We start from the raw sequence: 27,413 nt of genomic DNA on the forward strand, positions 1-27,413 counted from the left end.
TACGTCTATTTTTAAAAGGTTCATATAGAATTTACCGAAGGGGAAGATAAAATCACTCTGGAAGGACCCACAGAAGATGTGAACATGGCTCAAGACCAGATTGAGATCATGGTCAAGGATCTGGTGAGTTGAGAAGCCATAATATCTAGGTTTATCAAGTGGAAAATACTAAAAGCTATCAATACATCTTGAAAACAGTTACTCCTCTTAGAATAAATATGTTATTTTGAATATTGTAGCAAAGTAATATCTCTGTGTTCTGTAGGATTTTCATTTAGTGGTATATGTGCTTATGACTGCAGTCCTGGAGATAAAAAATAACAGTTAAGCTTTTCAGTGCATGGCTGAAAAAAGGGTAAAGGGCTGTATGAGAACAAGTTCTGAGTAAGCAAAGTAGCTCAAAAGATATAGTACGTACTCATGCTTTAATTAATTTAGCTAAACATATGGATTTAATAATGATTGCTTAATTATATAGCTTGATTTTGCTGCCATGTTTGTTTTGTAGTAGAGACTTACAATGTCCATAATTTTGATTAAACTACTTTTGCAGATTAATCGGATGGATTATGCAGAAATCAACATAGATCACAAATTCCACAGACACCTCATTGGAAAGAGCGGAGCCAATAGTGAGTTAAATGTTATTTAGGTCTCTAGAAGGGAACTGTCCTGGATAATTAATTATATACACTGTTCAAAAAAATAAAGGGAACACTTAAACAACACAATGTAACTCCAAGTCAATCACACTTCTGTGAAATCAAACTGTCCACTTAGGTAGCAACACTGATTGACAATCAATTTCGCATGCTGTTGTGCAAATGGAATAGACAACAGGTGGAAAGCATAGGCAGTTAGCAAGACATCCCCAATAAAGGAGTGGTTCTGCAGGTGGTAACCACAGACCACTTCTCAGGTCCTATGCTTTCTGGCTGATGGTTTGATCACTTTTGAATGCTGGCAGTGCTTTCACTCTAGTGGTAGCATGAGACAGAGTCTACAAGCCACACAAGTGGCTCAGGTAGTGCAGCTCATCCAGGATGGCACATCAATGCAAGCTGTGGCAAGGTTTGCTGTGTCTGTCAGCATAGTGTCCAGAGCATGGAAGCGCTACCAGGAGAAAGTCCAGTACATCAGGAGACATGGAGGAGGCCGTAGGAGGGCAACAACCCAGCATCAAGACCGCTACCTCCGCCTTTGTGCAAGGAGGGACAGGAGGAGCACTGCCAGAGCCCTGCAAAATGACCTCCAGCGGGCCACAAATGTGCATGTGGATGCTCAAACGGTCAGAAAAGGACTCCATGAGGGTGGTATGAAGGCCCAACGTCCACAGGTGGAGGTTGTGCTTACAGCCCAACACCGTGCAGGACGTTTGGCATTTGCCAGAGAACACCAAGATTGGCAAATTCGCCACTGGCGCCCTGTGCTCTTCACAGATGAAAGCAGGTTCACACTGAACACATGTAACAGACGTGACAGGGTCTGGAGACGCCGTGGAGAACGTTCTACTGCCTGCAACATCCTCCAGCATGACCGGTTTGGCAGTGGGTCAGTAATGGTGTGAGGTGGCATTTCTTTAGGGGGCCGCACAGCCTTCCCTGTGCTCACCAGAGGTAGCCTGACTGCCATTAGGTACTGAGATGAGATCCTCAGACCCCTTGTGAGACCATATACTGGTGCGGTTGGCCCTGGGTTCCTCCTAATGCACGACAATGCTAGACCTCATGTGGCTGGAGTGTGTCAGCAGTTCCTGCAAGATGAAGGCATTGATGCTATGGACTGGCCCGCCCGTTCCCCAGACCTGAATCCAATTGAGCACATCTGGGACATCCTGTCTCACTCCATCCACCAACGCCACATTGGACCACAGACTGTCCAGGAGTTGGGGGATGCTTTAGTCCAGGTGTGGGAGAAGATCCCTCAGGAGACCATCCGCCACCTCATCAGGAGCATGCCCAGGCGTTGTAGGGAGGTCATACAGACACGTGGAGGCCACACACACTACTGAGCCTCATTTTGACTTGTTACATCAAAGTTAGATCAGCCTGTAGTGTTTTTTTCCACTTTAATTTTGAGTGTAACTCCAAATCCAGACCTCCATGGGTTGCTAAATTTGATTTCCATGGATAATTTTTGTGTGATTTTGTTGTCAGCACATTCAACTATGTAATGAACAAAGTATTTAATAAGAATAGGATGTCTTATTTTTGTCTTCCCTTTATTTTTTTGAGCAGTGTATTTGGAAACTCTAACAAATGAGGGTCCAGTCATTTGTTTGTAATTGTAACAATTCAATATAGAGGATGAATACATTTTGGAAAAAGGTACTTTAGAAACATCTTTTTTCCCTCTTGCTTCTCAGTTATTTTCTTCTATTTACACAGTAGTCTTTAAAAACCTCTCTGTTTATCAAACATTAAACTTCAAATTCTGCTTTTCTGTCTTATTCTCTATGAATCTATATTGCCTTAGAACAATAGTAACCTTTAAACAACCCTTGTTCCAAAACCCAGAAATCTTGGGTGTAGCATTTTTGCAGTACAAAGTAGGGTTAACTTTTGTTTAATTTGCAGTCAACAGAATTAAGGATCAATATAAAGTATCTGTGCGGATCGCTCCAGACAATGAGAAAAGCAATCTCATCAGAATAGAAGGAGACCCTCAGGGAGTTCAAGAGGCCAAGAGAGAGCTGTTGGATCTTGCATCACGTATGGTGAGAAGGAAGAGAAAGTTCATTATTATTGAGGATTTTTATTAGTCTTTAGTTCACATGATAATACAGCATGCTTAACTAGGTCAGATGAACCCCTAGCAACTGTGTTCACATAGCAAGCTAACTGTTCTTTGTTAACTTTGATTTGGTTTGGGGGTTTTGGTTTTGGGGGGGAAAGATTATTATTGGGATTTGTTGCAGTATTGGTACTCAAAAGTTGATAAATTCAGAGGGCAAATGTGCATTGTGATTGAAGCCATACATTCTGTACCTGAATAATAAAAAGATGTTATGAAAGTGTAAATTATCTAAAAGTATAGTAAAGTCTCAGTTTAACTGCTCAGGGGGAGGGATTGTCCATTAAATCAGGGTGTCCCTTATATGTTTAATTATGATTAAACAGATAAACTCCCGATTGAAAGGAGAAATATACTTTTAAAATTCTCATGTCTACAACCTTTATCTGGGCAAAACAGTGTGCCTCAGGGCAACATTTTTCAAACCAAAATACCCCAAATGGGTTAACTTACAGAATACATTCAAAATCCAGAGCCCATGACTCTCACGGAATTGAAATTTTACAAAACATTTTATGGTATAAAAATTATCATAGAGCATTTTGTGACCCAATATAAAATGTCATAAATATTTCCTATGCTCAACTCTTCATGTTTGACTGTGCTATACAGTTCAACGTGTGCTATTTTCAAGGCAGATACATCTCTAAATATCTCCCTGATATTTAAAGAATTTTTCCAATATGTTAGAAATTCTGCCAATGTTGAAGGCATTGAGTAATCTTGTAAGGAAATATCTCTGAAACAATGACCCAGTGGGTCATAGGTTGTCTAGTTATATCAAAAATTTGCAAAATGAGGTTCTTTTCTGTGCTTTCATTAATTGATAGATCAAATGAACTATACTTTGGGAATTGTTGATTATACGTATTTTGTTCTAGTAGTATTACTCATACAGAATATTTTTCTTTCTTTCACCACCCTTTAGGAAAATGAACGCACAAAGGACTTGATCATTGATCAGAAATTTCATAGAACTATCATTGGACAGAAAGGTGAAAGGATTCGGGACACCAGGGATAAATTTCCAGAGGTATCAAAATTATACACATGTGTGTTTATATATAATTATTGATTTTTAAAAAAGCCCATACATTAACAATAGTTTTTTTAAAATGTGTATACACACATGCATATACAAATATGTATGTAAATAAATGCTTATATTGTTACACATAACTTGGTTCTATAACATTCTCTAATAATGGCAGAAACCATCACCCATGACATTTAGTCTATTATTTGGCCCATAGACTGAACTGAAACAGATTTTTTATAGTTTTTTTTTCATTCTGCTTCCTTTACATCCAATCTTGATTCAGCCGATCTGAATGATATCAATAAACAGCACAGAATTACAAGAACCACAGAAAAACAGGGTGACATATGGATTCCACAATTCAGAAATAGTCTCTGAAGTGTCACAAATGAATAAGTAAATGCCATTGTTTGTACAACAAAAACATTAAAATTGAGCTTTGTTGCAGGTTATTATCAACTTCCCAGATCCATCACATAAGAGTGATATTGTACAACTTAGAGGACCCAAGAATGAGGTGGAAAAATGCACAAAGTACATGCAGAAAATGGTGGCAGATTTGGTAGGTGATCTTTACTTTTTGCCCCTTCTGTAACTGCATCAATTGTGGCTAACCTTAAGAAATCAATATTTTTTTTTAAATTGGAGTTACTTTGCTATCTTTTATAACGTTAATGTCTTAGATTTATTCATATGTTTGAAAACAAGGCTGATCAACTACATAAGGAGGAAGTATGGAATATAAAATGCAACTGATATTTAGAAGATTATCATTTCTATTGTACCTAACTTGAAACTGGAGTTTACATTTCAGTCTAAGGCAGGGATGTCCAACTGGATTTCTTCAACGGCCAGATCAGCATTGTAGTTCCCTGCGGGCTGGGAGGGGGAGACGCGATGGACACCTCCTGCAGCACCCTGCGGCCAAAACAGGCCATGGGGGGGTCACATGTGGCCCCCTACATCCTGTTTTGGCTGGCAGAGTGCTGTAGGAGGCACCGTAGGCCGGTCCTTTTCTATTTCCTGGCTGGCCCCGCAGGCCAGATTTAAGCACCACGTGGGCCGGATCTGGCACACAGGCCTTGAGTTTGACACCCCTAGTCTAAGGGCTAATAGTTATTTATTGTTTTATCCTCCATGTTCCAGTTCCAATCATGACACTAGGGCAATTTGCTACACAACATACTACATGGCAGCTAGGGTATGCTTTAACTATGAAGACATCAAGAAGCAATTTCTTCAACTATCCTGATTCTGCTATTAGTGCATTTTAGTGAGTTCTGATGTGAAAGAAAACTTTTCTCCTCTTCAGTCACATTATTTATAATTGTATAATCCTTCATTCCTTCACAAAAATAAAAAGGAAAAAATAGAGGAAAGAAGCAGCAGCTCCCAAACATATAAGAAGTGGTTCATTCTAATTTTTGAGCACATAATTAATTTTTAACCCACAAAGTACATTGATCAATCTTTAGTATTACATCAGAAGGGATACGGTTCATGAATAAAAAAAAATATTTTGTATATGGGATCACTATCTTTCCAACTTTGAAAAGTATTGTGTGCCCCTTCCATGCTTGATAGATCCATATACTGATTTCCAAGTTTTTCAAATAGGATTTTAAAGTACATTCACATTTTTAATCATATTGATTTTTTGAAACATCATACCAACAAACTTAAATGGATATCAAATCAAAACAGGGCAATAATGGGATAAACTCATATTAGTTTTGTATCACTTTACCCATTTTACACTTCCAACATATTGAAACGTTTTGTTAAACATTTTCTGGTATGTGCAGTAAATGTGCAAAAATAATCTTTTGCTGAATTTGTCTCATGTTCTTACTCAATATTCTTTCTCAGTTCTTTGCCATTCATTTCTAATATTTAGTTTAGAATTTTATTGATTTTGTTTAGGGATAATTTATGAGAATTGTCATAATCCTATACAATACAAATGGAGTGGTATTTGTTTGTCTGTGGTTTATTGATCCTAAACTTTCTTTCTTAAAAGGTTGAGAATAGCTATTCTATTTCTGTTCCCATCTTCAAACAATTCCACAAGAATATCATTGGCAAAGGAGGTGCAAACATTAAAAAGGTAAGGTTACTTGAATTTTTCTTGAAATTATAGACATTTCATTGCTCCAGATTATTGATGCTATCTCCTACTGATAGTGATGATGTGTCACTTTTACAGCAAAAAGTGCATCATTTTGTTTAGAAAATAAACTTTGCCTGTCCCCTCAACTTTTTTTTAAACATTCACTGTAGATCCGTGAAGAATGCAACACTAAGATAGATCTACCAGCAGAGAATAGTAACTCGGAAACAATCGTCATCACAGGAAAACGAGCCAATTGTGAAGCTGCTCGCCATCGGATTCTATCCATCCAGAAAGAATTGGTAGGAGAAATGAGGGTTAAGGGGTATAGTTATAGGTAGTCCTTGACTTACAACTTTAATGGAGTGTTCCCCTTTATGGTTGCATGTTACAATTGAAGCATCTCACTTAATGATCCCATCCCTGCTTTTCCCAGTATAATTGTTAAAATGAGCTCATTAAATTCTAGTGCAGGCCCAGGACTACTTACTCTCAGGCTCCCAAGACTTCCCCCTCTCCAAAGGCACCCAGTGCTCCCTATCTATCTCTTGGGATTCCCCTAGGTTTGTACAAGGCTCTCTTTTTTAAGGAGGCTCCTCAAGCTCCACAAAGAGAGAGAGAGCAAACATATTTTGGGTGTGTTTTCGAAGCACTGAATTTCAGCTATCTTCTTTCCCTATGTACTGAGGGATCCTTGGTATTCTCTGAGCTTTGTTGTTTTCTTTCAGATGTTTCACAGTGCAGGCTAGGTAACATCATCAGTGCTAATAGGGAGTAGGGGTTTGCTCTCAGTTTGTATTCTAGTGGCTTGCCTTGTTTGTGTTGGTTGGAGTGGTCTTGGTGTTTTTTTGGTTGGGCTGTTTACTCTCAACTTATTTGCCAGTTCCTTGATTGGGGGTATTGTTTACTTCTTGATTAGCAACACCTGATGCTAATCTGGTGTTAATTGCTGGTGGGGAGGTGTTTTGGACTTTTTGTTCTCTTTGGCTTATTTATTGTCTCTTTTGCTTAGTATGTAGATGTTGTTTATGTCTATGTGACTTATTAATAGCCAGTTTGTCAGTGCCAGGCTTCCAGGAATCATCTAGCATTTTTGGATTTGGCTTGGTCTCGCATGTTTACAGTTGAAATTATGGCTAACTCTGTCCATATGTTGGGGAATTAAAGATTTTTCATCAAACTTTCTGGCAGTCTTGAGAGCAACCCTCACTCCCTACTACTGCTGATGATGTTACTTAGTTTGGGTAATGAAATCTCTGCAAGAAAACAATTAAGCTCAGAGAGCACCAAGGACTCTGCATTTTCAGCCGTGAGCTACAAATACTTTCCTTTAGCAGTCCTCTAGGTTTTTTTCTACATATTTTATAAGCAGTTGGAAAAAGGTCAAAACAGGCTATTTTGTACAGGTCGTTCTTGTGTTACGATGGCAACTGGGACCAGAATTCCACTTGTACAGTGCAACATCAGATAACTATATGGCTAAGTGAAGGCAACCCCTGTAGATTGCAATCATGCAACCTCAGAATGTACAACTGTCTTAAGTGTGAACTAGTTGCCAACCATCCAGATTGTGATTGTGTGGTCACGGAGATGCTGGGACCACCAGAACCTCAAGGACCACTTGTAAAGCACTATTGTAATTTGGAATTGTCACTGAATTGAATGATCAATAACCAAGGACTATGTATTCTCATTATACAGTGAACTGAACACTAAACTAGATTTAATATGAATTTGAAAATTCAGTACATGTTTTATCTTCCCATTAGTTCTTTAGCTAGTTGGTGTTATTCCATTTTATTGTGAAAAGTACAATTTAGTAGAATTGACACAATATAAAAATGATAGTAATGTTGCCTGATACAGTTCAGGACTGTTAGTTACAATTTGGCTCATATCTCATTCACCATCAGTTCTAAGTAAAAATGAATTAGAAACTTCCTAAATTCCTTCTTAGAGGGAAGGTACTCTTTGTACTTTCCAAATATTTTTATGTATGAGGGAGATTGTTAAAAATATTTCTCTTCCTAGGCTAATATCACAGAGATGGAAGTCTCCATCCCTTCCAAGCTACACAACTCACTCATTGGTGCCAAAGGTCGTTTTATCCGCTCCATCATGGAAGAATGTGGTGGAGTTCATATTCACTTCCCCACCGAAGGCTCAGGTAGTGATACAGTCACTATCAGGGGCCCTACTCAGGATGTTGAAAAGGCAAAGAAACAACTCCTACAATTGGCAGAAGAAAAGGTGATAATATGAATTTGGAAAAATAGATGCACATATATATTTTCTCTCTTTCTTTATAGAATGTGGCTTGATTTATCTGTTTTAAAGCCTGAAACAAATATATCTTATATTGCCCGCTTCACTTTTTAATCTTCTGATTGGCTGCTAAAGGTAAAGGTAAAGATTCCCCTCGCACATACTAGTCGTTTCTGGCTCTAGGGGGTAGTGCTTATCTCCGTTACAAAGCCAAAGAGCCAGCGCTGTCTGAAGAAGTCTCCATGGTCATGTGGCCAGCATGACTTAAATGCCGAAGGTGCCGGAACACTGTTACCTTCCCACCAATGTGGTCCCTATTTTTCTACTTGCATTTTTACATGCTTTCGAACTGCTAGGTTGGCAGAAGCTGGGACAAATAATGGGAGCTCACTCTGTTACATGGTGCTAGGGATTCGAACTGCCGACTTTCTGATCAACAAGCTCAGCATCTTAGCCACTGAGCCACCACGTCCCTGATTGGCTGCTACTTATATAAGTCTTAATTACTTAAAATAAACTGTATAAAAAGCAGACACAGTCTTTTTTTATAATAGATCAAAGCTGTAAATCATCTGAGAATTGTTGCCTTGCTCCTTCCCTACTAGGTTTCAGATGTCTGCATTTTTGCTTGTCCTCATTCTTCCCTAAGATTGTCTTTTTGTTGTGAAGTTATAATTATACAGTGCTTCATTTTATATCATGCTTTTATTAGAAACTTGTAGTCTTAACATTTGAAATATGACCATTGTAATATTTCCTGAAACTATTTAATCCTGCTATTTTGTTTCCTCAACATAGTAACAAGTCATGATGAGAAAATTTAACAATACCAAAAAGCCATTTCATGCATTTCAGGAGCTCAAACCATATTTATTTAGTATTCTTACTGTTCTCATTTAGTTTCAAATAGCCTAAATATTTAATTTTTATTTCATTTGTCTATATTTGTCTCTCTGTATAGCTAAAGGTGGTTATCATAACAATTTTTCATTGTAGAATAAACTGAGAGGACAGAGTACATTGGGTTGAAAGAAAGTACTTTACCCAAAGTCATAAATAAACCGAAGTTCACAGCTAAGTAGTTTTTCCTGATCCAAGTCCAGTTTAATCTTTTTCATACCACCTTATTAAGAAGAGCTGAAACTCAGTAGAGATTATGCTTCATAGGGAAAGCATCTGAGTTTTATAGCTGAGTTTGCTGATAGGCAGATAAAAAACCCAGAGTCTTGCTGCCTGTCTGTGTGTAGACAGTACTGAATTACATAGTTCACTGGCAATTATTTGTGTTCCACAACAATTATGTGATTCTTTGAAAACTGATAATGCATGCATATTCTTATGACGTGGCCTTCCTTGGTCTGAGTGAATGAATGTTTTTGAAAGTCCAGAGGAATCCACTCAAGGAAAATGAGACAATGGAAACATAATTTAATTTTCACATGATTTATATACATAGTTTACACATAGTTTGATTTGGCTTTTCTTGCATATACTGTAGCTCTATTCTTGTAGACGCTTCCCTTCAATATTCTAAAATATTCTTACCCTTATTCAAATCAGTTGTTAGGCTTCACAAACATGTTAGGCATATTCATTTCTTTTCTTTTTTTTAGCAAAAAAAGGGGATTTGAACAAATAGCTTCCATTTTTTTGTTCTATGCAGCAAACCAAGAGTTATACTGTGGATTTGCGGGCCAAACCAGAATATCATAAGTTCCTGATTGGCAAAGGTGGTGGCAATATTCGCAAAGTGCGGGATAATACTGGTGCTCGGATTATCTTTCCTACTTCAGAGGACAAAGATCAGGAACTGATTACTATCATGGGAACAGAAGAAGCTGTCAAAGAAGCCCAGAAAGAACTGGAGGTGCTCATTAAGAATCTGGTAAGGAGAGCATCCTAATTCTCTTACTTATATAATAATTGCATTTTCACATTGACATGGGTTTAAAAACACTATTGTTACATTTGGCAATTATATGTCTCATGTTTCTACAGGATAATGTAGTTGAAGATTCTATGACTGTGGATCCAAAGCATCATCGGTACTTTGTCATTCGGAAAGGGCAGGTACTGAGGATCATTGCAGAGGAGTATGGGGGTGTGATGGTCAGTTTCCCACGCCCTGGTACACAAAGTGACAAAGTCACTCTTAAAGGAGCAAAGGATTGTGTGGAAGCAGCAAAGAAACGTATCCTTGAAATCATTGATGATTTGGTAAGCATCCATCTTTAATCAATCACAGAGAATAAAAACTAATGTATGGTCCTTGTTTCTTATGCCCTTAGTTTATGTTATTGCAACAGAAAAAAACTGGGTTCATTTTAGCTTTTCTTCATGTCTAAGTGATAACATTTCAAATTCTTACACAAATTGGGGAAAGAACTCTTTTTCTGACCACATTTATTTTAGCCTTGGAGTCATCCTTTATATGTCCTTTAGTAATCCCAGTCCACTTAGTGAGTCTGCTAATTCCTGTTGTCATTCTGCATGAGTGTTTCTTAATCTTGGAAATAACATAATAGTTTTACAAAAAGTACATCTTTGTGAATTAGTGTTGTCTTTGCTTCTTTAAAACTTGTAAAAGGAAGGTAGAATTTATTAAGTCAATAAAAACTCACAAGTTTTTATATCAAGACAAATATTAAGCAGATTTAATAAGTCTACCTTGGTTTATATCATTGGTTCCTTTCACAGCTACATAATGCATTTATGGGATTTTCCTATGTTCCCCTTGGAATTATATTTTCAGAAGGATAACTTAATCTGTAATTCATATTGTAAGACTTTCTTCTTTCATAGGAAGCCCAGGTGACAATAGAATGCACTATTCTTCAGAAATACCATCGTTCTATTATGGGCCCTAAAGGTTCTAGAATTCAACAGATTACTCGTGACTATGGTGTTCAGATCAAATTTCCAGACCGAGAGGAAAATACAGGTACAATAACTCACAAGTTTGCCCTTACAAGGAATGCCTTTGGAACACTGACCACTATTATCCCATAATCCAATAATGGTAACTTTTTAAAAAGATGGATGGATGGATAACTGATAGATGATTGATAGATAGATGGCTATTGGCTATTCATGGAAATTTTCAGCAAAATTAATACCTTTAGATTCTTATCAGTATGTATAATTCTATGTGTTATCAAGGGGTGGCTTAAAAACTGTATTGCTGTGTAAAGAGCAGCAAGCTGAGGAACTGGAATAACTGGTTACCCTAAGTAGAAATGTTGCAAACCTTCAGTGCTTCCTTGCCTCATAAAATTCTCGCCTTCTCTTGCACATTGTGATCTGTTATGTATCTATTGATATTGTTGTTTGCCAGGAATTATATATGCATAGGATGTGAATAAAATGAGGCAGGTTTTGATATTCAAAGCTTGACAGACTTGAACTGCTTATTCTTGTATTAAAGAAGAGAGTGTTTGCTAAATAGATGAACAAGGTGGATTAATAGGAATTTGGCCGTAAAAATTAAGAGGCAGGTCACTAGAAACCTCTCAAAATAGATAAAGAAATAGAAAATAAAATGTATGAAGATGATTATGCACACGAGGACCTGGTATGTTTATATTATTTTGTGGAACAGCACAGCATAGGTAGGAAGCAAAGACAAACCCAATGCACTGCTTAAGGAAAAAGAAGTTTGGGTCAGGAAATAACAATATTTCAAAGCTGCTAGCTTTTCTCCATGGATGTTGTCTTGTTTTTGTAGCAGCCTCTTATCCCTGTGATTGTTTTGCAAACATCCTTCTGTTTGTCTAGAAATTTCTTATTAATCTCAGAGTTGCCAGACATGCATCCAGGTCATCCACTTTCTCCTCCAGCAAGATGAGTTTGCACTTTGTGCAGGTCATCACAGTACTTGCGTCATTACTCATATCACTAGTGAAGACTACTGTCTGGAGTCTCCTGAAAAAAAAAAGAAAAAACCTAATTAATTTATTTTCACATCCCTTTAAGAATGCAGGTTGTTATATAAAAATATAATTATATAAAATTATATAAAAATACCTGTTTAGTTATCTACTATGGAAGCAATGATATCCCAAAACACATTGGACATGAGCAAAAAGGTCAGAGATAGAAAAGTATTAGACGAACAGGGGAAGCTAAAAACAAATCAGGAATTAAAAGAGCAAGGTAAATTAATAGATTGGTGGCCATATTTACAATTACAAAACAGATACAAAAAAGATATGGAAGAGTATGGAATTTACACCGAGCTGCAACAATTAGATAAAATTTTAATAGGCCCAGAAGAGAAATGTATAGTGAAGATGTATAATTACCTATTAAAAGTCGCATTGGAAGAGGAGGTAGTAAAAGGCTGCATGATAGCATGGGCAAAAAATTTTGGGCACAATATAGATTTAGCAGATTGGGAAAAAATGTGGAATAAAAATTATACATTAACAAGATCAGCGGCCTATAAAGAAAACATGTATAAGATGTTCTATAGGTGGCATTTGCCCCCAATGAGATTGTCTAAAATGAATCCAACATGCTGGAAATGCAGACAGAACCAAGGTACCTTCTACCATATGTGGTGGTCATGCCCGGAAGCCCAAAAATATTGATTTAAAATATGGAGTTGGCTATAAGAGATAATGGAAGAGTAGAATTTCAACCAGAATTGTTACTATTGGGAATAATTAAGGGGAATCCTAGAAAAAAGATTAAATATATCCTATTACATATTCTGACAGCATCAAGAATAATATACACACAATGTTGGAAACAAAACAACATGCCTACTGAGGAATTAATAATTCAAAAAATTCTAGACTGTGCTGAAATGGACAAATTGACATCAAAACTAAAAGAGAAAGAAGAGTCGGAGCATTATGAAATTTGGAATAATTGGTATAATAAAGATAAAGGAATTAAGAAAATTACAGATAAAAGTAAATGAATTTATATAAAGATGTATAAATATAGATACTTATATGAGGTTGATGTGTAGAATAATTTTTATAATAGTGATGGCACAGTACTGTTAGTCAAGATTAATGTGTGTTAAAAGTGAAAAAGAACAATAAAAATTATTTAAAAAGAAAAAGAATACAGGTTGTTAATTAGAGCTGATGAAATAAAATCCAATTTTTCTACTGCTTCTGATGACTTTTCATTTATTTCCCAGCATACCTAGGAATATGTAAACTATCTCAATGGGATCTCAGGCTAATAGCTTGAATTATGAGACAGTATGGAATAACAAGAGCAGAATATGAAATCATGGATTTAAATTAGAAGAAGGGAGATTCTAATAAATATAGTGTAATCCATATATAATAACTAATTATTATTCTTCCTATGAACACAGCTTCTGTTGCAGATGTGGTAGCACATGAGAATGACAAAGAGAATAATGAAGGGAAAGAATACAAAGAAATAGATCCTGGCTCCCCAAAGAAATGTGATACTATCATAATCTCTGGTCGTCGAGAGAAATGTGAGGCAGCAAAAGAGGCCCTCCAGGTAAATGAGATTGGATATCTGTATTATCTTAGAGGCCTCCCATATCTAAACACAGGAGTATAATCAGTTTTGTTTATGAGCACTGTAAAGTGGTCTTCATATTAAATCTCAAGGGGCTATTGTGCAAGATGTCCTGTCTTCTGGAGACACTTTTTTTATTGACAGTATGTAGTCTGCGTTAACCACTTACAGAAACAGAACAGTCAGTTAAGTGAAAAGTGTAGTAAAATGACTTATAATGAGTTGTGACTTACATTATGGAGTAAAAGCATTTGATATCCCAGATACCAATGCTCCTTTCAGTATTTATTTGATGTTTCATGGTTTGAATTAAGCAACAGAGATCGGGCAAACTGTTCTGTTGTGAAGGTCAAGCCAGAATCTCAGATATGCACAGGCTGCTTGCCAAACATAGAATCAGTGATTTTATGGGGGAGAGATTCTCTGTCATGCACGCACAAAGATACTCCCCAACTTTCTCTCAACTAGGGAGAGAAGCGTTGAACAGTTTTAAAACAAAGAAATTCCAAGGGTGACAAAAGAACAATATGTTTATCAAAATTAACAAAGAAGTAAGGTAGGAGCAGTTTCCAGCTTCTGATTAAAGCAAACTTTCCAGGGAAAAGGAATCTCTATATAAATTGAAGTAGAATAAGGAATTGTTTTAAAAGTCTTACCTTTATAGAATTGGGTGAATGCCTACCTAGAATGCCTACCTAGATTTCTTTTCTTTTTGTCTCTATATTAGCTAAGTATATTTTTTTGGGTGAGTATAAGACTCTTTCAGCCAAGAAACGGGGATGAGCACTGTGCTCTCTAGAATCGGACACAACTGGACAGGGAAACTTTATCGTTTATAAGAAGTTTTATTCATTTCATTTGTTTATTTAAATTTATTTGTTGCCCAGCTCCAGTGGAGTTGAACATTTAATGTCATCTTTCATTCATCTTTACCATAAACTGGGTAGAATGTTATTAATGTTATTAGAATCTTTTGTTGTCAAGCATAAAAAACTAGGTCCACACATGAAGGCTCAAATTAACTGATTTATTGCTGAAAGCCTTTGCACAGAAATCTACTCAACCAACAGTTAGTACCTGGTTAGAGTTAAATAAGGGCCATCGACATTCAAGGGTGATTGGACTTTATTATTCTGTAGCTGCATAAGGACTCTAAACAAGGACTCTGCCTTGTTTAACTCCTTCCCCTGGCTCTGCCAATCTCTCTTATGGTTGTCCATATATTTAATCAATCAATCAATTAATTAATTAGATTTTTTTTAAAAAATTATACTGTCTGTAGCAGAATCTGTATGTACCTTTGTAAATTTCTTACAAAGTGAAAGAAAGGTTTGAAATCCCTAGATATAAGACAGTTATACAGCTGGTTGGTGATTATATAATATAAATTTTTCTCCTTTTAACTGCTGGTTTAATTCATGTGCTGTGACAGAACCTTTTTGTCATAATTTACTTAATTGATATAATGTTCATTTTCAGGCTTTGGTTCCAGTTACAATTGAAGTAGAAGTTCCCTTTGACCTTCATCGTTTTATCATTGGTCAAAAGGGTGTTGGAATCCGAAAAATGATGGATGAATTTGAGGTGAGTACAGGTAATCCTTGACTTTTGATCACAATTGGACTGGAACTAAGTCACTAAGCAGTGGAGTTATTAAGTGAGCCACACCTGATTTTACAACCTTTTTGGCCATTGTCATTAGGTGAATCTGGTTTTCAGCACTGATTTTATCAAGCCCCTTGGGAAGGTTGTCAGTGGTGATCACATGAACCTTGGAATGCTGCAAGCATTATCAATACATGCTTGGTGCCTGAATTTTGATCATGTGACTGCAGGCATTCTGTGACAGTCATAAATACAAAGCCCGGTTGTAAACTACTTTTTTCAAAGCTGTTGTAACTTTGAACAGTCATTAAACAGTCCTAAGTCTAGGACTACTTGTAATGTTTTTGTTGTATGACTTCTAGGTTATGATAAAAATTATCAAAACATTTCATGACATAATATGAAATGTTATAAAACATTTCCTTTGGTCAGCCTTTGATGTTTGATTGTACTATATAGTTCAACTTTGAAGGCAGCTACAACTCTGAGTATCTCTCTCATTATTGAAGGCATTGAGAAATCTGGTAAGGAAGTATCTCTGAAACGACCCAGACAATCACGGGTTGTCTAATGTTTAATAGTATTGTATTTACTTAAGAGTTTGGCAGATCCAACTCATTGAATAATGGCATGTTTGAAGGTTGAGGACATCGTGATAAAATACCAATTCCTTATCTGCATTTATTAGGTAAACATCCAAGTTCCCGCTCCTGAGCTTCAATCTGATATCATCTCTATAAGCGGGCTTGCTGCTCATCTTGATCGTGCCAAAGCCAGACTTTTAGAGAGAGTGAAGGAACTGCAAGCTGAGCAAGAAGATCGGGTATGTATTGGACAATAATTATAGTGCTTTTGTCAATGTCCTTCAGTTACTTGCCTTGTTAAAGTTTAAAATAACTATTAGTAAAAATGCTTCAATTAAGGATGTTTCTATAGAGAAAAATCTTAGCAGGAGACTTATGTAATGATATGCAGGAAAGACCTTGGGAGATGTTGGGAAAAGATGCTGCCTCGCAAATGATTAGATAAGAGATAAGTTACATACGTTTCTGAAAAGCATAGCTCCTGCTCAAGAATAGATATTATTTGGATTTCAACATCAAATAATTTGGCTACTAAGGGTTCTGAGGATTCTGAAGGTTTAACCTTTTTTGGAGCATAATTATGTGATTTTGGTTTATAAAAGGAAATATAGTTCTTTTAGATGGATACTAAATGAAATATTGATCTAGAAAAATCAAGGTACTGATTTAAGAGCTATTTGGAATGCAAGAAAATCTTTTATTATATATTAAAGTATACATTATAATAGTGAACTCAAAAAGAAGAGTCAAGAGAAAAAAAGTTATTTTGGATGAGATAAAGAGGAAAGAAGATGAACTACAGAAATTTCCAGAGAAGATACATATTTTGTTTACAGTGATGATCTATGTAAGAATAAATCTGTGAAAAAGAAATGGAATTAAAATGAACTATGTAAGGCTAAAAAAATGTAACTATGTAAGGCTAAAAAAAAGCCAGAGAAATTGGCATATAAATTACAAAAATAAATGGAAAAGAATGAGATATTGAAATTACAAGATACTATATTAATTGGCAACATGGCTATACAAAACTCTTTTCATCAATATTATCCCATCTTGTATAAAGAAAGTGATATCTTTCTGGAGAAAATAGATGAATATCTGAAGAATTTACCAAAGATTACAGAGGAACAGAAACAGATTGTGAATAGGCCTATAACAATAAGGGAAGTTTCTGAAGCTATAAAAGAGATTGAACTAGGAAAGATACCTAGAAGAGGTGGATTATCAGTTTTTTATAAATGTTTTGACGATGAACTTTTACAAAATATGTTGAAGTTATGTTACAGGGAGGAAAGATGCCAGAGAGTTGGAAAGAGGCCAGTATAGCACTAATACCCAAAGAGGGACAAGATTTAACAAAAAAGTATAGATCAGTTTTTTACCTAAAAGACAGTGAAAGGACAATGTTAAAAATGTGGTGGCCATTTGGAATATTTGCTGTAACATAAAGCCAATTTGGTGTAGTGGTTAAGGCATCAGACTAGAAACCAGGAGACTGTAGACCCGTCTTAGGTACAAAGCCAGTTGGGTGACCTTGGGCTGGTCACTTTCAGCCCTGGGAAGGAGACTGTGGCAAATCGCTTCTGAAAACCTTGCCAAGAAAACTGCATGGACTTGCCCAGACAATCTCCAAAAATAAAACCAAAATTGAAGAGAAGAGAGAGAAAAATGAAAAATAAGCAGCATTGAATTTCTTAGATGCAGAGAAGGCCTTTGACAATTTGAACTGGGCTTCTTGCTCAAGATTTTGGGAGATAGTAATTTTGGAGATAATTTTATTAAATGAGTAAGATCAATTTACACTTAACAGGAAGCCCAAATAATTATTAATGAAGATCCAACAAAAAAAAACCCTGTAAGGTACAGAAGAAGATAGGGATTCCTGCTTTCTCCTCTCTTATTTATTTTGGTTCTTGAAATACTATTATAGGATTGTGGGAGTAAAGATTTTTAAAACTTGTATGTTTTTTATAAGGTTTGTTCAGTTGATTTGGAGCTGCTTTTGGAAAATCCATTAAAGAGAAGTGAAACATTAATGGGCATATTAAAAGAATTTGGTACATTAGCAGGTTTACCTGATTTGAAATTGTATTTTGCAACTTGCTGTTTGGTTTGGAATGAAAGAGTACATATTTCTGAGAAATAGAAGGCTTTTGGAATTAGAAATACATGACCGGTATAGAAATTGTGACCCAACAAAGTCAAGGTTAAAGTGGATTTTAAAAACCATTACAATATATTAGACATGCTGTACTGAGAATATAAAATAGATACAAACACAAATTATTCCTGAAAACGTCTTTGTGGATAACAGCATGTGAAGCACAAGAAATAATAGACAAACACAAATGGCTAATTTATTGTGAGATATTAGAATTTTATCAAGAGAAATGTAAAATAAAATCAAGAGGAGAACTGGTAGCAAAGGGCATAGTTATCAATGGTTTTCCTATCTACAGTTATTAGAAAGTTTTAAAGTAGAAAACAGACTTTGTTTTGAATATTGTAAGACTGAGTTTGAAACAACTGTATACAAATGATGAATATATAATTGGTAATATGTATACATGTTTATTGAAATTAGAAACAGGAGAGGAGCAAGTGAAAGAATGTATGATAATGTGAACTAAAATGTGGGTTATAATATACAAATAGAACAATAAAAAACGTGGTTGAAAGGGTTGAAATTTACATTGTTTTATACTCTTAAAGAGAATTTTTATAAAATTATATACTTTTGATATATGCCCACCAGAGAGATTATCTAGAAACTTCTGTATAAAGAAATTTCAAATTTAAGTTGGAAACATGAAGAAGGAGGGACATTTTTTCATTCTTGGTGGAATGTGTAAAAACTTATAAAATGTTGGATTCAAAATACACTCACTGATCTAGAGGATTTAAAAAATTAATATACAAATGAGACCATAGATTTTTCTTTTGGGATTCATGGACAAAAAATTGGAAAAATTTATGGAATTTGGGTGTTTTATATCATAAATGCAGTTAGATTATTACAGACAAAATGTGATTTTTTAATTATTTTATTTTATTTTTTGTATTATTTTTTTCTTTCATTTTAATTTTTTAAAATAAAATTGTAAAGCAATTCTCAAGGATTGAGTAGTAAAAAAAAGCCTGACCAAGTGTTTCAGCAACAGCAATCCAAACTAGATCCTTGACTCATAAAACAGCAGTTACAAATTACTCCGTTACTCCTAGGATATGCCTAAATTACCCCCAGTTTAAGAAATACTGCAGGCGATATTTTAGAATCTGACACTGAGGAAGATTATAGAGAAATAGATTATTTTGGATAATCTTTGCAGGCATTTTGTCTGCTTTAACACTCACTATGCTTGAACCAAAGCTTAGGAAAGTTAATCAGATTGCAGTTTTGTTGTGTGTGGGCATCTCAAATTACACATAGGCAAGTTGGTGCAAAATAAAATGTAAAATATTTCTTTAAAAAATTAATACAATGTGTCGTCATTACTTTCACCAACTCTTGCTGCAATTTCTGAAAGACTTTAGATATATGACTCGAGACTAGAGAATGAAATATTTTGGTATCAAAGTACCAACAATTTGTTATGTGGAGGTTACTAAGCTGTGTGATATAATACGAATTCCATGAAGAGTAACCAACTTAGCCAAAGACAGTGTGTGATTCAAGGTGCAATCCAACCCATCTGAAGGGCAACAGATTGGATGAGATTGCTCTAGATCAGGGGTCTCCAACCTTGGCAACAGTAAGCCTGGCGGACTTCAGCTAGACTCCTACTCTAAAGTAATAGCAAAATCATTTAAAAATGAATATCTATATTCATTTTAGAGATTAGTGCAGCCATATTTTTAAGATCTATTGTAAATACTCACGGCACAATCATGCAGTCCTCCTGGTAGAAAGATATTCTGACAATTGAGGCCATCATAGAAAAGCCCCAGGATCTTATGATCACCACTGTAAAAGTTTATTAAGAGTAGCCATAAAAGCAGAACCTCTATAGTTTGGAAATAAGTTCATATAAGTACAGACATATTATTATATTTATAGCTCTCATTAAATAACTATTGCCAGAGTAGTAGTAAAATTGCTTGATTAGAGGCAGAAAATGTTTAAAATGTAAACTTTATTGTTCTAGGCTTTGCGAAACTTTAAGTTAACTGTTGCTGTGGACCCCAGATACCATCCTAAAATCATTGGCAGAAAAGGGGCAGTGATCACTCAAATCCGCACAGAACATGATGTGACTATACAGTTCCCAGACAAGGATGATGAATCTCAGGTGAAGAACTGGGTGTGGAAGAAAGGATGGGAACCTGTCAAAAATTTTGGAGTGGATTTGTTTTGTTTAGCATACATTTGTGTTACCTGGTTTGTTCCCACTGCTGCCTCCACAGCAGGACTTTTCAGCAAGGATGGGATCTGACCGGTGTAACTACCGGTTCGGTGATTTACGTTTTGCGTGTGAAACATTGTCAGCTTGCAGCCTGGAGAGCTGAGCAGCGCTGCACATGGGCGCGCAGCATTTGAAAAAGCACTTTTTTCCTGCTTTTTCAATCACAGCTGTGCTGTGCAAAGCAGCTGAGGTTGAAAAAGCAGGAAATAAAGGTCAGGTAAGAGCCCGGGCTGGCGGGTGGGCCAAAACAGCAGCAGACATAGAACCGGTTCTATGTCTGCTGCTCTTCAGAGCTACCGGTTCTACAGAGCCAGACAGAACCGTTAAAATCCACCCCTGCTTTTCATACATTTTGCTTATATTCTTTGCTACCAATTTGAAGAGCCTAAAATGACCAACATTTCCTTCCTTAGGCCCAGGATCAGATTATCATTACAGGCTATGAGAAAAATACTGAATCTGCGCGAGATGCCATCATGAAGATTGTTGATGAACTGGAGCAGATGGTATCTGAAGATATCACCCTAGACCATCGTGTTCATGCCCGCATTATTGGGGCACGTGGGAAAGCTATCCGCAAAATTATGGATGAATTCAAGGTGATTAAAACATTGTACCCTCTGGTAAATGGCTAGAAATCAATTTATCAATAGCAGCAGCTAAGTTGTTGGGGGGTTTTGCTTCAGCAGATGAATGAGAATCAGTGCAAATAAAAACAAGTTAATTGAATAAAAAAATGCAAGATCCTATACTGATCCTGGTTGTGTACAAGAAACTTGTATGTTGCATCTTATCACCCTCAGGTTCCAGAATAATTGTGAATGTGGTCTGAATACTATTCAAAGCACAGCAGTCATAGTTCTAATGATGCACATAGATTTCCTATAAATATGGCATTATTTGTTGATTTAAGTATGAATAGTCCTTTCTTTGAGAAACTAAACAATTTCAGTTGCTCCTTGCATTCTGTAACCACATTAGTTACACACACTTTTGGGGGTATACAACTTCAAGGGAAATGGGAGAGAGAGGTAAATATATCAGGCCACCATATCTGAGATAATTTTTGTCTCTCCAGGTGGATATACGTTTTCCTCAAAGTGGAGCGGCTGATCCCAACTGTGTGACCGTGACTGGACTCCCTGACAATGTGGAGGAAGCCATTGATCATATTCTGAATCTGGAAGAGGAATATGTATGTGTATTACTTAATTACATGGATTCAAAATATTATAAAGCAGAATTACAGCATTACTCTTGTGTTTGTATATATATACTCTGCTAACTAAGCTATGCTTGTTGTTTGGCATTGCAGCTGGCTGATGTAGTAGATAATGAGGCAATGCAAGTCTACATGAAACCACCTGGTCATGAAGAAGCTAAGGCTGCATCAAAGGGATTTGTGGTTAGAGATGCCCCGTGGACAGCAGGCAATACTGAGAAGGTAGGAGCTGTTTATGTAAGAGACGTTTCTTGGACGGAAGGAAACATTGGGACTCACTTGACTCTTTCATTTAGATTCCAGCCTCTATAAAAGCCAAGGCAAAGTGAGATGGTGAGAGAGAATCGTCTTCTATTGTTGATTTAACAGAATAATAGAGTTGGAAAGGGACCTTGGAGGTCTTCTAGTCCAACCCCCTGCTCAGGCAGAAAACTCTATAACATTTCAGACAAATGGTTGTCCAGTCTTAAAAACTTCTTGCTTTTGAATGTTCAAATGTTTAGTATTTTTCTTCTTACATTTTTAGTAGTCCAGATTTTATTTACTTTCATTCTTTCCAAAAACATTCATTTATTTTCATTTTGAATCTAATAACCTCTTATAAAAATTGTATAACACACTGGTTAAGTTACTAATAAAGATATTGCTAAATGTTTGTTTAATACACCCACATTTTTAGTGGGGATTTAAGACCTGTATGAGTGGAACTTAAAAACAATGGTCTGTGGGCATGAAATTCATATCTAATAGATGAAAAAGAATAATTTCAACTTTGGAAAAAATAAACCCTTTTTAGACAGCCCACTAGTTTCATTTTGCATTGATTTTGCACTGGTAGGAAGATAATAAGCTATATATTTTCAGCTATGCTGTACATGACGTGCATATTTTTTTCTTCTGTCCTGCATACAAGAGCATTTGGAATATTACAGTCTCAGTACTAAATTGTAGAAAATTGTGAACCATGATTCACTTTTTGGCTCTTTGTAATATGGGCGGGATGCAGACTGCTGAATATAATTTTGAGTCCAGTGAGTAATTTGTTGATTTAAGTTTTTAGTAATGGGAATTACCTTTGCAATATCTGCATCGTCTATATAGTAATATAGTATCTTAATTACTGATGTAATATACGGATGTTTACAAAGCTACCGCTGGTTTGCTTTTTGGAAAAGTGAAATTACTCTTATTAATCAAACATTAGTACCTGTTCAAATTCTGTCCTTTTTATTCCCCTGCAGGCCCCGGATATGAGCAGTTCTGAAGATTTTCCAAGTTTTGGAGCTCAGGTGGCTCCCAAGACTCTGCCATGGGGTCCCAAGCGATAATAACATGAAAATAGCAATCTTATCCAGCCATTTGCCACACACACAAAAAAATTCCTGAATTTCCCTATTGGCTGGATCTAGTGCAGATTTTCAGTGAGGGGTCTCTTAATGAAACTAGAGTGCTTACTCCCTCTGTTATCCTTATACTCAGGCCTCGCTATGCTTCTGTTTGACATTTTTTCCCCTTCCCCTTGACCTGGAACAAAGCTTTCCATATTAATTCCAACCTGAAATACATGACAGTTTTTCTTTCAAATTTCAGTCTATCATGTGGGTCATTGTGTTGTAACCAAGCCTCCCAAGCACATTATATAAAGCACTCTAACCTCCATTCGGAGATCACCTTACTGCACCTAGGAATATACTTCCTGTCTCTCAACCTCAGGAAACACATTTCCTTGACTTTCTAAAAGCCAAAATATTTGCTCTTCCCCTTCCCTGCCGTTTTCCCAAGGCCTTACCTTGTAGTGTGTAATCAGTTTTTCCTTTTCACTGCCAAGCTCTCCCCCCTCCCCCACCCACCCCAATTGTCCATCTAATTCCATTATTGGTAAGAGAGTCTTAGCTGAAAGAGCAATTATTTGTCCTGGAGTTTGAGACATCAGAAAGCACTAACAGGGTCACACAGTCCTTGTTGTGCTAATTGCAGCACTAAGTGCACAAACATTCTTTCACTGGGCTGATGAACTCATCATCAGTTTTTTCCCCTTCACTTTTTTGCATCATCCTTCCTTCCCAACTGTAGTATGGCTGAACAGAGCCAGAAAACTGACAGTATTATTGGATCTAAGAAAACTTGGTTCAACCAAAAGTGCCATGTTAGCATGTCACAAAGGATGTTGGGTGACTAGTGCAGTGTTAAGAGTGCATTGCCCTTTTCCCCCTAGCTTGATAGTGATGGCATTTAAGTACCAGGGTTAAGGTGTGTCTTTTGCTTTTTACTATTGCCTTCTTTCTACCTCAAGCCAGTATGACAGTGGCCTGCTTCTTCAGATAGCTCCTCTTGCTTCCTGATATCATGGTTATTGTTCCTCTGTAAGAAGAGGAATATATGTGTGTGGCTTTAGCTATGTATGTGGCAGTTAGTTTCTCCGCTGGCAAAGATGATCTTAACTGTTGCCACATAACTTGGTCTCTTGTCTTGCAACAGACATTAAGCCTTGGAGGGAGGCAAATGAGGAGTGGCTTTCACTTCAATGGAAGAATTTGATTGCAGTTCAGTTTTAAAGATGAAGTGTTTCTTTGATGGCCAGCGGTAGGGGTGGGAGATTAGACCTATATTCAGCAAAAGCCTTCTGTAATTGGCAACAAGTGTTTGTCCTGTTGTCTTGACACCAGTAGTTGCTGCACTCTAGCTGCTACCATAAACTTGATACAAGGCTGCTTGTATTTTAAAGCTGCTCTTCTAGCCACAATTCTCTTTTCTGCTGAAGGTGCTGGCGGCAGTGCTGGGTCTGTTGCCAACTTTGCTCTGTGTCTTTTTCCTGCTCTCTTCTGAAGAGCTTTTCTGAGCCATTTGTATCTTTCCCCAAGGTCCTTTGTGTCCCAGAATACAAGCTGAGAGATGGTTTATAAAGCATCTAGCTTTTTAGTCCAATAGAAAAGAAAAAAAAATCCTCTCAGTTTAAATAAACTTACGTGAAAGGAGGAGAAATTGTTTCTCTTGGATGGTTCCGCTTGGGACAGGAGAAGCCCTATCACTATCTGAGCAGGAGTCTAAAACAGGGTAGAAGTATTAATGCCTTGCCAGTGGGACCTGGTGTTTGAATGTCACACATCACTTGCACATGTGTTTTGGGCTTAACTGCCATCGAGCATGGCTCTAATGCTGCCGTCTGTTCAAATTGTTAAAAATACTTCACTCTTCTGTCTCATGTAGTGTGCAGCAGTTGATCTGTGGAGATGTGCTCCATGTCCTCTTAATGTCTTCCATATTACGTTTCCATGGCAATGATCCCTTGGCCTTAACTTTGGAATTTGGAGATTATATGCAAAATGTGTATAAAGGCTCATGAGTATGGATGACACTGGAATTTTATAAATTCTAAAAAATAAAACCTGAAACAGCTTTGTGTGTTTTTTATTTTTAAAAAAGTCTCTCCAAATTACAATTTTCTACGTGTCCTGTTACTAAAATATGTACACCCTTGCTTCTCTATATTGTTCCAAAGAGTAATAAGCAAAATTTATACCAATCTCAGCTGCTTATTCAATTTTTGCCAGCAGGAGTATTAATTTAAGCATGATAAAGATTGCAGGTTCACGGTACATGCATATCGTTGAAACCTATTCCAGCTAAAAGAGATATGGATGTGAAGAAGATGATTACAACCCTATGTTGCTTTTGTAGGCAAAAAAAATCTCTTGGATAGCTGAAAGCAAGTTTACTTTTCATAATTGACTTCATATACAACAGTAATCTTCAGCATATGACTAGGAGTCATATGCTAGAGAGGTCATGCTGCTATATCCACTAATCTGCTTTCCTTTTACTAAAAAAAGCAAACCAGTATGAGCTGTTCTAGTGTTGCAGGTTCCTACTATTTGGAAAATGTACAGCCTCTAAATCCAGAGATCCTATATTATCGTAAATAACAGCTGAGCTTAATAGTAGTCAACTGCTGAATTTCACTATATTTAGAAGTCACCTCTGATAGGAGAGAAACAGATTGAAAATTCTTATGTATATCTCTGTACTATTTTTCTCTAAGAAACATGAAACCACTACTTTAGTAAATATGGATGAAATTCCTGAGGCTTTAAAGATTTGAGGCACATTCTACACCTGCAATATGTTACATAATTAACAGCTCCATGTCCATACTATGCCAGCTTACACAGTGTTTCCTCCATGAAGGTTACTCTTGTGTGGAAGCTTGATAATCTGATCTTGGCCACATCCTTCCAAATCTTCAGATGTTTATTTTGATACCTTCTCCACAGGCTGGGTTGGATTGACAACATCTATCACTTCAATGAGAGCCTGTCCCAAAAAGAAAAAGAAATGTATAATGCATTTTTCCATCAAAGAGAATGTAGCTGAGGGAAGAAATACCATATACATGACCACTGTAACAACATAAAACGAAGTCTATTCAAGTCCCATTTTATACAGTGATATGCATATCTGACAGGATCCAATCTTGTCTCAGTTTAGCCATTATTTTCTTAGTTTCTCACATTTAATCCAGTTGCACCTAAATGTAACTGCATATGAGATGGATATACAGATGCTTTAGAATTTGTAGTTTAAGCAGAGGTAGTGTTCCTTTTCCCACATTTAGTTTGTGGTGACAAAATATCACCAAATTTGTAATAACTTCTCCAACATTATTTTTTCAGGCTAAATAGTAATTCAGTTTTGGAAGACAAAAGTTCATAATGGAAAAAAACAGGCTAGGGTTGAAGCCTTGATCTTCAGACATTTAAAATAATGCTAACCAAACTTTTGTTGGTTAAGCTTCACTGAGAGCAAATTATGATTCTCCATGTTGGAAACTTAAAATGCAGGAAATGACTCAAGCTTCAAAAAATACAAAAATATACAATTTTAATTAGCAAAAAATTAACTTATAAGTGCTATAGTCTGAAAATTAGTGATGGTATACTAGGATGACATGATTTGTTTTAGTTTTGTACTGTAGAGTCTTAGTAATTGAAATATATATATGTGTGCAACAACAAAATATAAGATATCCTAAGAACTTTTTTTTAATTTGTATTTCATGTTTTAGCTTGCCCATGTCCCTTGAGGGGCTCTGGTAATTCAGTAAAGGCAAATGTAGAAAGTAAGGATGGTCATGCCTTAGCACAGGAGTGTTAATTGGGTGTGCCAGGTTGTGCATTTTCTATTCCAAAAATTGATACCGCATCTGCATGTGGGAAAGTGGATTTTATTAGACAAAATATTTTAACAAGGCTCATGGCAGCCAAATTATTCCTTAAATGTTTCTGCCATTCCAGAAAATACAAAAAAATCTTTCACTAAAAGGGATGTTGGATGTTGCATTATTTAATATATGCAAATATTTTGAATCAACAAGTTTATGAATAGTTTACAGAATGAAGGATTGAAGGGTTTATTCAACTAACAGATACAATAACAAGTTTGATGGTTTGATGGCTAGTGTGCTTGAGTGCACACTGGAAATAAGGAGGGATTTCCTGATAGGGACAATGATTAATCAGTGGAACAGCTTGTCGCCTGGACCTGTGGTGTTCCATTGCTAGAGGTTTTCAATAAAAGATTGGTCAACCATTTGTCTAGGATGTTATAAGGACTCCTGCTTGGGCAGTGGGTTGGAGGACCTCAAGATTATGAGTCTGAATTTTTGTGGGGCAATTTTCTATGAAAATATAATTAAGGCTTGGGTCAGGAGTAATCTGAGGAGGAGAAGAAAACAATACTCTTTCATGGACAGCAAAGTTATTTTATTGAGGAAAGGAGGAAAAATGGACCATAAGGAAAAGGAACTGAAGTCCTAATTTTTATTAGTTAATCTCTTTATTTCAGCCTTCAACTAGCATAAAGAAAAATAACAACCTAAACT

General features: G+C 36.4%; 2 protein-coding genes across 9 annotated transcripts in view; one reads left to right on the top strand and one right to left on the bottom strand.

Annotated features, from left to right (window-relative positions):
* Positions 1–24,931, top strand: part of HDLBP (high density lipoprotein binding protein) — a 61,050-nt gene extending 36,119 nt beyond the window's left edge. For all 3 annotated transcript variants that reach the window (XM_026694867.2, XM_026694876.2, XM_026694859.2), the window contains exons 10-28: positions 19–123; positions 554–632; positions 2,577–2,716; positions 3,722–3,826; positions 4,281–4,394; positions 5,853–5,939; positions 6,113–6,244; positions 7,974–8,192; positions 9,871–10,092; positions 10,206–10,424; positions 11,010–11,148; positions 13,543–13,697; positions 15,198–15,302; positions 16,012–16,146; positions 20,056–20,199; positions 20,727–20,912; positions 21,392–21,508; positions 21,629–21,757; positions 22,777–24,931. In XM_026694867.2, the coding sequence (XP_026550652.1) occupies positions 19–123; positions 554–632; positions 2,577–2,716; positions 3,722–3,826; positions 4,281–4,394; positions 5,853–5,939; positions 6,113–6,244; positions 7,974–8,192; positions 9,871–10,092; positions 10,206–10,424; positions 11,010–11,148; positions 13,543–13,697; positions 15,198–15,302; positions 16,012–16,146; positions 20,056–20,199; positions 20,727–20,912; positions 21,392–21,508; positions 21,629–21,757; positions 22,777–22,863 (2,619 nt within the window). In that variant the 3' untranslated portion in view covers positions 22,864–24,931. The remainder of the gene's footprint in view (positions 1–18; positions 124–553; positions 633–2,576; positions 2,717–3,721; positions 3,827–4,280; positions 4,395–5,852; positions 5,940–6,112; positions 6,245–7,973; positions 8,193–9,870; positions 10,093–10,205; positions 10,425–11,009; positions 11,149–13,542; positions 13,698–15,197; positions 15,303–16,011; positions 16,147–20,055; positions 20,200–20,726; positions 20,913–21,391; positions 21,509–21,628; positions 21,758–22,776) is intronic.
* ANO7 (anoctamin 7) overlaps positions 24,928–27,413 on the bottom strand; it is a 40,558-nt gene continuing 38,072 nt past the window's right edge. For all 6 annotated transcript variants that reach the window (XM_087964964.1, XM_087964966.1, XM_087964963.1 and 3 more), the window contains one exon: positions 24,928–25,846. In XM_087964964.1, coding sequence (XP_087821090.1) covers positions 25,784–25,846 — 63 coding nt within the window. In that variant the 3' untranslated portion in view covers positions 24,928–25,783. The remainder of the gene's footprint in view (positions 25,847–27,413) is intronic.

Source organism: Notechis scutatus, chromosome 4, assembly GCF_049901735.1.
Source record: "Notechis scutatus isolate UNSWTSFEM ecotype Mainland chromosome 4, rNotScu1.2, whole genome shotgun sequence".
NCBI classification, from domain to species: domain Eukaryota; kingdom Metazoa; phylum Chordata; class Lepidosauria; order Squamata; family Elapidae; genus Notechis; species Notechis scutatus.